Source organism: Pleurodeles waltl, chromosome 5 (assembly GCF_031143425.1).
Source record: "Pleurodeles waltl isolate 20211129_DDA chromosome 5, aPleWal1.hap1.20221129, whole genome shotgun sequence".
Lineage (NCBI taxonomy): Eukaryota > Metazoa > Chordata > Amphibia > Caudata > Salamandridae > Pleurodeles > Pleurodeles waltl.
Window position 1 is genome coordinate 1715525563 of NC_090444.1, and position 14792 is coordinate 1715540354.

At 44.3% G+C, this 14792-nt stretch overlaps 1 protein-coding gene across 1 annotated transcript in view; it reads left to right on the forward strand.

The window, feature by feature from the left end:
* Positions 1-13924, forward strand: part of LOC138296695 (adhesion G protein-coupled receptor F5-like) — a 578562-nt gene extending 564638 nt beyond the window's left edge. The window contains exon 21 of the mRNA XM_069236067.1: positions 8708-13924. Coding sequence (XP_069092168.1) covers positions 8708-8781 — 74 coding nt within the window. The 3' untranslated portion in view covers positions 8782-13924. The remainder of the gene's footprint in view (positions 1-8707) is intronic.
* Positions 13925-14792: the final 868 nt, after the last annotated feature.

Genomic DNA, 14792 nt, shown 5'->3' on the forward strand with positions numbered 1-14792 from the left:
CCTGGACTCTCTGCTGAGACTCCTGCCCTGCCATGTGATGCACTATCCAGTTCCTGAGGCCTTGGAAGGTGAAGCTAGCAGACCAAGACTGAAAATCCATGCACAGACCTCCGTGCGGTGAAAATATCGACACACCTTCCGAGATGCGGCTGAAAAATGACTTGCTGCTGGCGTCACAGCAGAAATCAATGCTCCACCTGCATTGCGGCTGGGAGATCGATGCATTGCAGCTGGAGAAACGATGTGCAGCGCCTGCTTATGAAGGCTGATAACGAAGCAAAACCCACGCACCGTGGTTTTCTAACACCGTTAGACCGGATTTTCCACTCATCGTCCCTGGGCGTCCAAGTCAACCCGACCCTTGGGTGGATCCGAGGTACCCCCCCCCAGAAATCGATGCATCACTCTCTTGCGAGGGAGAAAAACGATTCATCGCCAACCTAATCAGAAAAGGAAGCGAAGCTCGGCCTCACTTGCGAGAAAGGATCCGACGCACAGCTTCCCTTTTCCAACTCACTCTCGCCCATGCAGCTTTATTTCTGACGCTAACCAGGTATTTTGCGTAACAACAGTGTTCTCACTGTCTTCTAAGGATTAAGACCCTTCTTTTTAAAATTTATTTCTTGATTATTGTGTGTGTTGGTACAAATACTTTACACATTGCTTCTGAAGTTAAGCCTGCTGAGCTGAGTTAACTGAGTGTGATTCTCCTTTACCCTAACTTGAGTGAGCGCCCTTGCTTGGACAGGGGGTAACCTGACTGCCAACCAAAGACCCAATTTCTAACACACCCGCTCTAAGGGGCATATTTATTCTCTGTTTGCGCCGGAATCGCGCCATTTTTTTTTTTACGCAGACCTGGCGCAAACTTAACTCCATATATTTATATTTTGATGCTAGACATGTCTAGCGCCAAAATATTGGAGTTAAAGTAATTTTTTGTCTGCGGAAAACTACCTTGCATCAATGAGATGCAAGGTAGGCATTCCTGGGCAAAAAAGGACTCAAAGGCCATAGAACCTTATTTATCCTCCCATGCAAAAACCACGCACGGGAAGAGGAGGGCCTTAAATATTGGCGCTAAGCCTGCATAGCATAATTATTTAACAACTGGGTATGGGCAGGCGTTAGGGTACCTGTGGGCCTTTTTTTCATGGTTATAGACCATGGAAACAGCCCACAGGTGCCCTTCCCTGCCCCCAGGGACACACCCACCCACCCGCTCCCACACCTGGAGGACACCTAAGGATGGGGGGACCCATCCCAGGTAAGTCCAGGTAAGTATATATTTTTTTTTTTGCAAAGTGACATAGGGGGGCCTAACTTGGGCCCCCCTACATGGCACTGTGCACAATGGCAATGCCCAGGGGACTTAGACAGGAGTCATGTCCATGGGGGTTGTGCGTGGAAATAATGATGCTAATCAGGTTAGAGTCATTTTTTTTACTCTAACCTGACTAGCACCGTTCTTTCACTACAAACTCTAGTTTCCCATACGCCCCCCCCACCCAGTTAGCGTCAATAATTTTGACGCCAACTGGGCTTTACCACCGGCTAGCATCATAGCTTAAATATGACGCTCAGCTGGCATCCAGGAATGGCGCTAGCCGGCCGTGTACTTTTTGATGCAAACCTGCGTTAACGCAGGTTTGCATCAAAAAGTATAAATCAGAGCCCAAGTATTTCCACAACAGCAAATCTGTTTCAGCGGAACAGGCAGGCTAGATGCAATGCCAACCCATGGAGTCATGTTTAGCTACAGCTTTCAGCCTTGCTCTGCTGGAGGAATATGAACTCCAAAAAAAGTGATTAAGTCTGAAGGCAGTAATCGTCTTACGGGTGAAGGCACCAAAGGTTTATTGCTAACGAAGGACCCTCCTTGGGCAGATTTTATGTTTCTCTCACTCTGAGCTTTCCTGGCAAAAATCAATAGCTTAATTAGGAACTTGGCGCAAGGCTGTATGGTCTCGAGGAGTTTTTGGCATCAGCCTGCTGCCTTGCGAAGCTGCGGATTTTCGAGTATAGAGACTAAGGCCCTCATTACAACATTGGCGGTATTGACCGCCTACCGCCACGGTGACGGCCGCCAACATACCGCTGGCGTGGCTACCAGCCGGCAATGCCTATCATGACCGCCGACGGTATTCCGCCAGAAATCTGTCGGAACACCGCTGATGGTCATGGCGGCGGACCAGCAGCACCGCCAGGCCAGCAAAACACCACTGACCGTATCATGAGCAATGATACGGCCTGGTGGTGTTTGCTGGTGGACGCTGCTGCTGACAGCAGTGCCGCGGGCGGTCTCCAGCCGGAGGACCCCCTGCAAGCAGGTAAGTCGGGTTCTCCGACCGGAGCGGGGGGTGGAGGGGTGTTGTGTGTATGTGGGGGCGGGGGTGTGTATGTTTTGGGATGTGTGCATGCGGGTGTGAGTCATGTTGGATGCATGCATGAATGAGTGATTGTGAGTGTTGTGTGCTGTGGATGCATGTTTGTGACAAGGTATGTTGGTGTGTGTTGTGGTGTGTGGGTATGCATGTGTGCATGCGTGGGTGGAGGTGGGTATGCATGTGTTCATGTGTGTATATGGGTGCGCGTGTGGGTGTGTATATGTGCGGGGGCTGGAGCAGGTGGGGGAGGACTCTGTGGAGAGGGAGGGGAGCGGGGGAGACCCCTATCACTGCCAGGGAAGGGATTCCCTTTGCACTGATAGTGCCTACCGCTATGGTTTTCGTGGCGGTACAAAAACCAGGAAAACCATGGCGGTAGGCCGGGTCATAATCCCGAGGGTGGGAATGTGACGGCCGCCGGGCTGGAGGCTGCAGTCTCCAGCCCAGCGGCTGTTACCACCCTGGCGGTCAGTCTGTTAAAGTGGCGGTGTTGGATAGCATTAACCGCCAGGGTCCAAATCCCATTTTTTTCCCGCCGGCCTGTTGGCGGTATTACCGCCGCTTTAACACCAACCGCCAGGGTTGTAATGAGGGCCTAAGTCAAAAGGTAAAACTTTCAACAGGGAAAAACTTGGTTTCTTTATCTGACCCCTGCTCCATCGCAGTTGGCCTTAAGTCGCACCCAGGTTCCAGTCAAGTGCATCCAGATGACCTTATTTGCGGCTATTGTTTTTTGGTGCTGTTTTCATTTAAAACTTTAAGAGTATGTATATCTGGTTCCCCTTATTGTCACTATGTTCATTAAATTATTCTCTGTTTTTATAAATTAGAGCAAGATATGTATTGTGTTGTAACTTGACTTTTTAACTGTTAGAGGCGGCACCTTGTGGTTGGCTGAGGTGAGGCCCTAGCCAGGCAGAAACTACCACTCCTGTTAGGGGTGGGTGATTACACTTACTGTATAACCTGCGCTCACCCTTGGGTAGCTTGGCACAGAGCAATATGTAAGCATTAACACAGCACGTCCACACAGAAAGTACACTGAACGTCACAAACAAGACTTCGCATGAGGTGTATGTAAATAAAATGTGTATTCAACACACACAAGAAGTAACACCACATGAATGTCATGTAAATCTGGGCATAAATCACATTCAGAAAGATCACTAGTAGTACGAAGCCCATCAGTGTTAATACGCCATGAGCAGTGAGAAAAAACAATACTTACCCTCCCTGCACCCACATGCTGTATCACCTTATTGGCAGCCCGAGAACCACCCCAGTGATCACGACAATTCGATATAAAATAGTTGTAGGATGCATTCCAGTTTCCAACAATAACAGCAATGTATACATACATGGAACTATAGCACTTTTGAAATATCTCAGCATCCTAGGCCACACCAGTAAATGTCAATGGCAACCGCTCTAGTAAACAACATGCACAGGATCAATGCTGCACAGTGAAATCAAGTCCTGCCACCCGCCACCACACTCTCACTATGCTATGTGGTGCCATGGGAATCAGTCATGCTAGCATACACTTGCTTTTAGCACACTAATGCAGTGCTCTGACAACTGACGAGTGGGGTATAAATGATTTTGCAGACCCCTCTTGGACCCAAACCTTCCTCTACCGTACAACCAGCTCTCGCCCCCATCAGAGTTAGAAATGAAGCAAACTTTTCCGGTATACTAGGCTGCTCTCAGCCAGTAGTTACACTTAGGATCTTGGGGGTAAAGGTATAGTGGAAGAAAGAGATAATGGCTGATCAGCCAACAGTCGGCAAATGGAGGTTTGGCCCCCCACTTGAGAAATTCACTCATATGTCTCCATATCTGCCTTCCAGTGCGGGCCCCAGTCTGCAAAGCACAGAGGGAGGCTTGCCTTGGAGCACACTGTTCACAGTGGCACCTAGCCAAGCCAGACACTCCACTTCACAGATAGTTACCAATCAGGCACCTCTCAGGAGAGGAGGCACCACATCTGGGGTGCAATGATTTAGACCTCCCCAGGTGTCCTGTTTGCACATGAAGAGTTCACCAAATTCTGTGCCCTCGGGTATGGGCACAAGGTCTGGTGTGCAATGACCTGAGTCGCACCAGACATTTCTGAATGCACAACCAAAATGCTGAATGCAGGGCCAACCTGGGATGAGGCCCAATGTCTGATGCGCCATGACTTGAGTTGCACCAGACAATTATGCTCATACACAAAAGGTCAGTGATACTGTGCCTCCCTGGAATGAGGCCCAGCATCTGGTGCGCAATGGCTTGAGTTGCACCAGACAATTCCGCTTGTACAGGAAAAGTTACCATTGCAGTGACTCCTGGGAATGAGACACCACTCCTGGTGCGCGATGATTTCTGTTGCATCTGGCGCATCTGAACATACAATCAGTTCTTGTTCTGTAGCTCCCCGAATTGAGGCACAATGGCCCTGATTCTGACCTTGGCGGACGGCGAAGGCCGTCCGCCAAGGTACCGCCGACAAATGACCGCACCGCGGTCAAAAGACCACGGCGGCCATTCTTACATTTCCGCTGGGCCGGCGGGCGCTCTCCAAAAGAGCGCCCGCCGGCCCAGCGGAAATGCCCCTGCAACGAGGACGCCGGCTCAGAATTGAGCCGGCGTAGTTGCAGGGGTGCGACGGGTGCAGTTGCACCCGTCGCGTATTTCAGTGTCTGCAAAGCAGACACTGAAATACTTTGTGGGGCCCTCTTACGGGGGCCCCGCGGCACCCCCTACCGCCATCCTGTTCATGGCGGGTTTCCCGCCATGAACAGAATGGCGGTAGGGGGTGTCTGAATCCCCATGGCGGCGGAGCGCGCTCCGCCGCCATGGAGGATTCAATGGGGCAGCAGTAAACCGGCGGGAGACCGCCGGTTTACCCTTTCTGACCGCGGCTGAACCGCCGCGGTCAGAATGCCCTTGGGAGCACCGCCAGCCTGTTGGCGGTGCTCCCGTGGTCGGTGACCCTGGCGGTCACCGGCCGCCAGGGTCAGAATGACCCCCAATGTCTGGTGCACAATGACTTGAGCCACATCAGACCAATCCGGTCACACACACACAGGTCTGTTCAGCAGTACTGCACAAGATAGAATGAGGCACTGTTCCAGGTACGCCCCCACCTCCAAGGGTCGCAACCAGTTACACAGACACAGCACACAATGAGCATGCAGTAGGGTGTTGCACAAGAGAATTGGGGCACACTCAACAACAGCGGGACTCACAGGGTCCCACACCCAGTAATCTGTTCACTGCCAACCAAAAGCTTATGCATGATGTGACCCCAGGATGAAGGGCCACACTCCTTGAAAAGAGGCAGTACTTCACAGGCTCCGTACAAGGAAAATTCAATCTCTAGGCACAATTTTTAGTTCTCCGCTCAAACTGCTGCTATCCTGCGGAATCCAGCAGATAACATAGATGCGAAGGAGGGCACCACTCTTCAGATGACACAGTAGAAGGTGTAGGTACCTCAAATGAGGTGTTTGATGTCCCTGAGACCTCCACACAAAACAGGAGCAAGCAAACAAGCCCTTGGGGAGCATACTTCAGAGTGTGACACTGCAGCAAGCGAAGAAGGGCACCACTCTCCAGATGTCACAGTAGAAAGTGTAGGTCCCTCAAATGAGGTTTTTGATGTCCCTGGCCCGCACATGGCAGAGGTCTGTCATTCCAGTTGCCTACATTCTTTAGCTGTCACTGGAGAATGCATAGATGTGTTTTACCCCCCTCGAAGTGTAATGAAGCTTGAATTAAAAAGGCACACAAAAGGGATTTTAGAACATGGAAATGACCACTTTCTAAGAGGCATTTCCAAGGTATTACTGACAAAACCACCCTTACCATTGGAAATGTTTTGTCTTTAGGAATCTAATGATAGTAAACATTATGAGACTGCTTCACTTCAATCCACTATTGCAGCTAGGATTAATTATAAAGTTTCCCCCATATTAATCTTTGGGCAGAGCAGCTCTCAATGGTAGTGAAACCACACATGGGCTCCGTGGGCACAGGTCCCCTGGGGTACACACAAGTCTGCTGGGGCAGGCTGGACACACACTTGAAAAAACCCACAAAGGTGCAAGTGTGGCCATAAAGGCCTGCTGTGTCAGACTCAGAATATATATCAAAGCATCCATGTGCAAGTGTGAACATACTGGCAGGCATGCCAAGTGTATACCCACTAAAACCCACTTGCAAGTGTGCACCTTTGGGCAAGCCATGCCAGGCTCAATATATACATGAAAATACCAATGTGCAAGTGCACAAATATAGGTATGCCATGCCAAGCTCAGTATATACTTGAAAACACCTATGTGCAAGTGTGCACATATCAGCCATGCCATGCTCAGTACATACATGGAAAACACCCATGTGCAAGTGTGCACATATAGGTATGCCATGTCAGGCTCAGTATATACATGAAAACACCCACGTGCAAGTGTGCACATAATGGTAGGTGCCATTTCCTAAGATTTGTAGGGTGTGCATGCATGCACTTTCACAATGTACCTAGGGTGGAAAAGTGTCAAGGCCCCTAAGGCCTATCAAACAGGATCAGAAAAGCCTCACGGAAGAGCCAATCTCCTCAGTAGGGAAACCCACGGGGGTTCTCCCCTACCAGAACAGGGGACACCCTTGCATACCACCCTTCTATACCTGTCCTTCCTTTTGCCTACCACCTGCTCTGCCCTCCGGGGGTGCTCCAGGTGTAGCAGAAGGCCTACTCAGGGCTGTCTCTAGTAGTGTAGATGCCACCCTGAGCATCGGTGCACCTGTGCGTCCTCAGGTCTACGCTACCAGGTCTATTACATGGTGATCAGTCTAATTTGGTGGATGGCACACTCAGTGCAATGTTTCACTAAAGGCCAGGGCCATACCCACCCTAGGTATGTAGTGCACCTTCTTATAGGGCACTGCTGTGTACAGCACCTCAAACTGTCACATAAGCACCTCTTCCTGGCATGAGTAGGAATGGTGCGTGCACTTTCCCTGCAGTACAGAAGGAAAGTGCCCAGAGTTCTGTAGCCACACCGAGAGTCAGCAAAAAGCAAAATGTTTCAGGGAAATCCCCTAAAAAGGGCCATGTCCAACATCAACTATTTTGGCATCACTAAATTATTTACACATTGTCTTCAGTTAAGCCTGTCTGCTCTGTGTCATAGATATCAGGGGTTGAGGTCAGATTTAAATGACTAAATACTTTACTCGATCTAACAAGAAAAGCAACATTGTTACTTGTGGTTGACTACCATCCACACCAACTAATAATCCACTTTCTATCACTCATACCACATACAGTCTCTTGCTGCCACACATGTGGCAAACATCAATCAGGTGTACACAGACTCCACACATCTCAGTAGAACTATATATGAATGGAGCCTGTAGGCCGACACCCCTTCAAAGAGAAACAACGCCTGCTGAGCTCTGTGAATCTCTAAAAATTGGCCCACTCCTCAGCGCACACACAGGTTTATCATGCTAGCTGGGCCAAAAGTAAGTCAAGGTATGCAGTCAGATCACTCAGGGCAGGGTACATGCCCTTTTAGCAGGCAAGCACCACTCCCATCCCAACACACAGTGAACAAGGAGCATAATAATGGATGCTGCAAAATGATGCTTCCCACCCAAACCATGAATTCATTTTGGGCACTTTGATCAGTTCCAAACTATGCTACATCAACATTCTGTAGTTAAACATTCCAAAATGATAGCTTTGCAGAAGCCAAAATGTTCAAACTGTGAACTTGAGAAAAGCCAAAGATCTAAATTTGGTAATCAAATCTCTCTTTCTCTGGCTAAGCTCTAGCTGCTCCCTTTTGTGAAGAAATGCACTTCAAAATCCTCTGTCCGATCTAAAAGTCCTATCAGGAACTTCAAGCTGTTGAAAAATCATCTGCTTTATATTAGTGCCTTGCCTCTTCTTCACTTCTGAAAAGTGATAACATCCTTGATTTATTCATGGCTTGAATAATCTGTATGAGACATGCTATCTTGTGAAATATCTGACATTAGAACATGCCATCACGAGCCCTAACTCTCCTCAAATGTTATCCATTGCCAAGATGTGACTTGAAATCAAACAACAAGCTACGTCCTAAATTTATAGTATGCAAATTACAAATGTAATAAATAAATGATAAAATAAAAACAATTGAGCAGATGCTGTGTGCATATTTTTTATTCTACTCATTCATGGTCAGTGGAAGGCATATTTTAATGAGGGGAAAACATATTTTCTTTCTTCTCTATTCTGAAACTTCATTTTCCCTAGGGTTTACCTTAAATATCTTATGTTTGTCTTACAGGACGATACAGTCTTTCATCCGCATTTAAAAGTACGTCACTTGAAGAAGGTTCTTATTATTCCACACTGGATTGATTGCGCATTCTTCATCAGTGAACTATTGGCTTCAGTGATGTGAAAGGAACCAGAAACACTTCTACCCGCTGTGTTAATACTCGGTAAATAAATGAGATGTTACAGTCCAAAGAGTTAATACCTCAGAATGTGCAAAGAGGCCAACCAGTCATGTTTCTTTGAGACAATTATGAATGGACATTATTCTATGATGAGTCAAACTGATCTTATTGAAGGTGGCTTGACAACTGGACTTTGCCACCAAAGTGGGTGGGTGAAGTGGACCCTCCTAACACACCCGACCCCAGCAGGATCCGGATTCAGTATTGAAAACTTCACACTTCGCTGTTTCTCATTTGAAGTACTTGTTGTTGTTCTTTTGTTTTCCATGTGCATGGTCACTGCTTGCTCTAAATGAACCATGTGCACTGGAGTGAAAAGATGCACAGAGCGATAGAGTGACCGATGTGGCATAGTTTTAAGATTTAAGGGCACCAAACCTCTAATTCAGTGATTCCCAATCTTTTGACTTTTGTGGGCCCCCACTTTATCATTACTGGAACTGCGGAATTCCACTGAATCATTTTTGGAATCCAGGGACCCCCAAGGACTCATTACTGTAAGCCAGGGACCCAAGCCTAAACATTTTCAATGACTTGAACCACAAAACAATACACATTTCATCAAACACATACACAAATGAGAACACATTTTATTTAATTTGCAAACAAATTACATAAAAAAATAATAAAAATGTAATTTTATTAGGAAGATTGGAGCTTTTCTAAATTCAATTTGATGCACCTGCACTTCTCCCACAAATCAGTATGAGGATACTAAGGAACCTAATTTAATTTTTAGCCTTCAATTTCATTGTCCCTAACATTTACAGTATATTTTAAAATGTTCAATTGTACATTTAGCAAATTTATTTATATACACTTTATTAATATGTTGATATAAATTTTCTAATCAGTCACTGACCCCCTGACGAGGCTTCGCCGACCCCCAGGGGTCCCCAGACTAAAGGCTGGGAACCAATGCTCTAATTGATTCACTCGCTTTACCCTGTGTGCGAAAGCGCTAGGTGAGAGAGAGCATCATACACAGCGACGCAAAAAATTTGATATAATTTCGAGATTTATTGTGGGAAAGGCCAGGCTTTGAATATTTCCCTGAACTTTGATTCCTCATTTAAAAGCTGCAACTCCTGAGGCAAGTTCCAAAGTTAGGAACTAGATACACAAATGATCTTCCTCCCCATCTAGTTCTATGAATCTTTGGAATATTTTGAAGATGAATCATAGTGGAGTGAAGAGATTTAGTTGGAAAATATGGGGAAATAAGATATAAGATCTCTTTTTCTCAGAGGGCCCTTCTTATTCAATGCTATATGTGCCAGGCATGGATATAAGTTTAATTCTGGCTTCTGTAGGTAGCCAGTGTAACATTGTAATCGCTTCTTTCACATCTAAGGATATTAAGAAGAGTTCTGGCAGATGTATTTTGAACTACCTGTAGTTTTTTTGTCACATATTTCAGTGAATGGAGGTAGAGAGAGTTCACGTAATCCAGGTGGGACAGCACCAGGGATTGGTTCACAATTCTTCTGGATTCCTTAGGAATCAAATCTAAAATCTTACACATGGTCTTTAGTCCAAAATGGGTAGCTGCAAGCTTTTTTGCTTGTGCATCCACAATCAGGGCTTTATCCAGCCACATTTCCAAATGCTTAACAGAAGAGTTTGGGTTTGGAGGAGCCCTCAGACAGTCAGGCCAGCCAGTCCTTGGGAACGGATCTGTTAGGTTCCCTAAAATCGTTAGTTCTGTTTTGTAACTATTTAATTTAAGGCACCACTTTGCCATCCAGCTGGCCACTTTTTTTCCAGATGTGGGGCGCGTTGGTGCAGATCTCCTTTCAGGCTGTCAGTGCGGGAAAGAACAAGTTGCATATCATCCACGTAGGATATTATGGATTACCCAAAGTCCTGAACGATGTCTGCCAGGGAACATAGATAAATATTAAAAAGTGTGGGACTGATATCTGCGCCCTGTGGTACCCCCCATCTAAGCAAGAATCTTCCATAATTTGTAAGGCTCTATCCTCTATAAAGGATGTCAACCAATTCAATGTCTTACCCTTCACTCCTGCCTCCTTCAGCCTCTCAATTATTATTGAGTGGTCAACACTGTCAAAGGCGGCACTTAAATCTAGTAATATAAGTGTGGCAGCACCTCCCTTGTCAAGTCGGTGTTTGAGTTCCTCCGTCATTGCTAGCCTTTTATATTGTGTTGCTTTTAAAATGTTGCTAATTGTGGAACCATTTGGCAGACATATTACATGTGCATGCACCGATCTGGACTGATTATCAGTGGAGTGAGGTAGCGTAGACATTGACTGTAATGCAAGCAAGGACAATTGGCCCTCCTGACCCAATTCAATAGTGAAAGACATTATTGGGGTGCACTGCCCAGCTGCCCATAGACAGTGCCACTACACCAGCTGCACCAATCATAGCTTGAGCCTTGGTGCTTGTCAAGATTCATGTCTTGTAGTTTTTTAATTTTAAAACACAACTAACACAGAGACACTTTATATGTGGTCAGCTGTGTCATAAGCAACGTCGAACTGAATAGGTGATGGCCTATAACACCAAAACAAAAAAAACTGCAATCATTCTTGTTTACAACAGAGGTTTTACTAACTTTGAAAAAATTGTGACCTGATCAGCACCAGTCCGTCTAGCATTGTTTCAGAGATTAAAAAAAAACAGAAAATGTATAACAAGTGTAATATGTATAATAAAATAAATACAATTGATCAGATGCAGTGTGCATAAGACAGGTTTGCTACTGTGACCCTGTTTTTGCATTGGTAGATCTAGACAATAAATGAGAGCTTGGTTATCTAAATAGGCCCTCTCCTCCATTGCTCATATCATAGTTTTAATTGCTAGTGTTACTATAAAAGGTTTTGTTTCTGTAAGATACAGACATCGACTCCTCAATAAGTAAAATCAGTTTGGGTATTATACATACCGATAACTATGCAAATTACTCAACTGAAAATCATTGTGTGCAAATTTGCCTGGTGCATATTCATTGTTGCAGCTGTTAAAAACTGTCAGTGTCGTAGCTTTAAGGGGGGCACTAATTACATTACTTCTACTTTTTTTTCTCAAAAGAGAGACGTTTTTACACGTTTATACTCTCTTTTCACAAGAGAGTATCTCTTCACAAGAGAGAATATTTTACATGTACTTACATACATGTAACAGCAAAACAGGCATCAGCGCTTGTACTAGTGATTCAAAGCATAAAAACTATGGTTTTAACAGTTATTGGTGTTTTTATTTTGAATTTTCGTTGGTAACGCACGTAAGCAAGGTATTTCTTTCAGGATTTTTTTTAGAAAACAAATATGTCTATGTACAAACTTGTTGGTAAAAGGGAATCACTTTCTAATACACACGACCCGGGAAAAGTGAAGGAGCTAGTTTGAAACCATCCGGGATTATTTATAAAAATATTTATGCCCCATGTGTAGCTAAGTGGCCCACTAGTGCCTTCAAAAAATGTGTACAAAGCTGTGAACGAAAACTGGCATAATGTCAGGGGTCTCCTAAAAGGTACTGCATTGAAGACTTGCTGATGTCCTATATGGCCATCATTTATGGACCTCCATCAACAGCTGTAATTACACGAGTGAAATGTGAACTCCTCTGTCAGTGTCACCCCTTCCCACATCAGGCCCATGTGTTATCTCACAGTAAAAGCATTCCCTCAATAGGTGGAGATGAAAAGATGAAAATGTTGTAGAGCTGTGCTTCTTTCCTTTGTACCTCAAGGGTCCGTTAGTTAGTTGTTCAGGCATTTAAGAAGAATGCAGATGGCAATGTATCGCTTACAATGACATTGGCGAATATATAAGCATGCCATTGTCAATGTAAAGTATAGACACATTGGACTACCAGAAAAGTATTTTCAATGTAAAATTATGGTTCAAGCTATCAATGATACCTGAGATTAGGAGCAGGATTCGCTTCACACCTAGCAGTGGAAAATCCTACCTGTAACCCCTGCCAGCAATGTACATGTTTAAACATTTAGTTAACCTAATGTTTTAGTTGCAAAAAAACATAAGTTCAAGCACTCACTCTTTACAAATGCTTTATCATTTTGATTTTTTCTTACTAACATTTTCTTATGTAACACACATTCATGCTTTCTCATTTATTTATTTATAAACTCAAGTCAAGTTTTAGAATTTCATCTTGTGAATTCCTGTATTAACAGAAGTTAATGTTAAGGTCAAATCTCAGGAAAGACACAAACCATACCTTAACTAGCCCCTAAATGAAGAATAAAAGCTATATGAGTTCCACTCGGTGCATCATTTTTTGTTGAGCATTTTCAGAGGGGTGTCTTTCTTTTGTATAAAAATATGTTGCACATTACAGTATTTTAGGGTTTTGTTCTTTTTTCTCATATTTTGTTTATTTGGTACTTTGGATTCTGTTGGTGGTTATTTTGAATATAATGTTTCAATATTTATTTTGTGATTTTGTCTTTCAATGATCCCTAACACTCTACAAAGCAAAGTATTTTTTTAATGTATTTTTGTATTTTTCTTTTAAGACTCACCTTTGAAAATTATATTTCTTAAAATAAATATCATTTATCAAAGTCTGTGAAATTATAAAGTTATTTTTAACACTTGTCCCTCTGAACAAGTACAGGCAACACAGCAACTCTGCAGGCCGGTGCAGTGAAGACAAACGGCCTGATTCACAAATGTAAACTTACAGCTTAGTCTAAGTTTATAATGTTTTGCTGTTAACAAACTAATTTTATTAGTAGTATCTTTACCACCGTGGAGGACAGGATAGGCCTGTCCTATTATTGTATGTGAAAATGCAGTCATGAAAATACTACTTGTAAAATTAGTTTGTGAGTTTAAATAAAATCAGAAATTTACATTAAAGTACCAGCATACCTTTGTGAATCAGGCCCATAGATCGTAAGATCTAGGGATTCAAGTGTGGGTCTCTGAAAGTGTATACTAGCTTCTTTGTGCAATTAGTGATGCTTGGAACAATTTTCAGAGTGGAAGTGCTGCCCAGTGACATCCTCTCACTAAAGTCCTGGGGTTGTTAAAAAAATTCAAGTTCTACTTCCAGTTCTACTTGAAGATCAAAGAAAAAAGTAAAACAAATTAGTGAACCCCGTTTACTGGAAGACTGGGGGAAATAGCAAGGATTCTGTATTTTGAGAATAGTTTCCAAAAATCTAAAGCTAAAACGTGGTAGGGTTTTGACATTTATAGAGATCACAATTTTCATAATAATGGCTGGTTTGCACAAATAAACCACTGGAAGCAGCCACTGTAGAACAAACTCTGACCAAGATTTGTGAAGTTCTCACACAACGCAGTGCAGCACCCATAGTTGCTGCACTGCTTTGCATGTGGGAAAGAGAGCAAGAAAGCACCAAGCCTACTGAGGTATGGATCCTCCCCTGCTCTCTCCTTAGCACTGATGCACAGTCAGGCCTCCTGAGCACCCGCATGAGTCTAGCACCGATTTCTATATTGGAAGGGTGCCTTTCCAATGCAAAATTCTATGCCTAGGCAAGTTTTAAAACGTTTCACTCTTGCGATTGTGTGCTGTACAGTGAAACACACATGCAAAGTGGGAAATGTTAGGAGAAAAAATAATGTCTTTTTTTAATACCTGCTTTAAAGTGCCATTGTTTTTGGGGGGTGAACCCCCATCTTCCATTTTTAGTAGGTAGGGTTTTGCATCTGAAACCATGGAGAGTTGCATGGGAACACCTAAGTACCATTCATGGAATGCCCCTTGACGCAGAGTAACACAAAGCAGCGCTTTCCTTGAGGCAGCCTTACAACGCAGTATAAGTTTGCACTGGAATTAAATCAAGCAAAAATTGTGTGCAGGTCTGTCTCACTTTTGTCATGTAACCCCTATACAACATGTTTGTAAATTTGGGCTTCTGTTTTGAGAGGGGAAGAG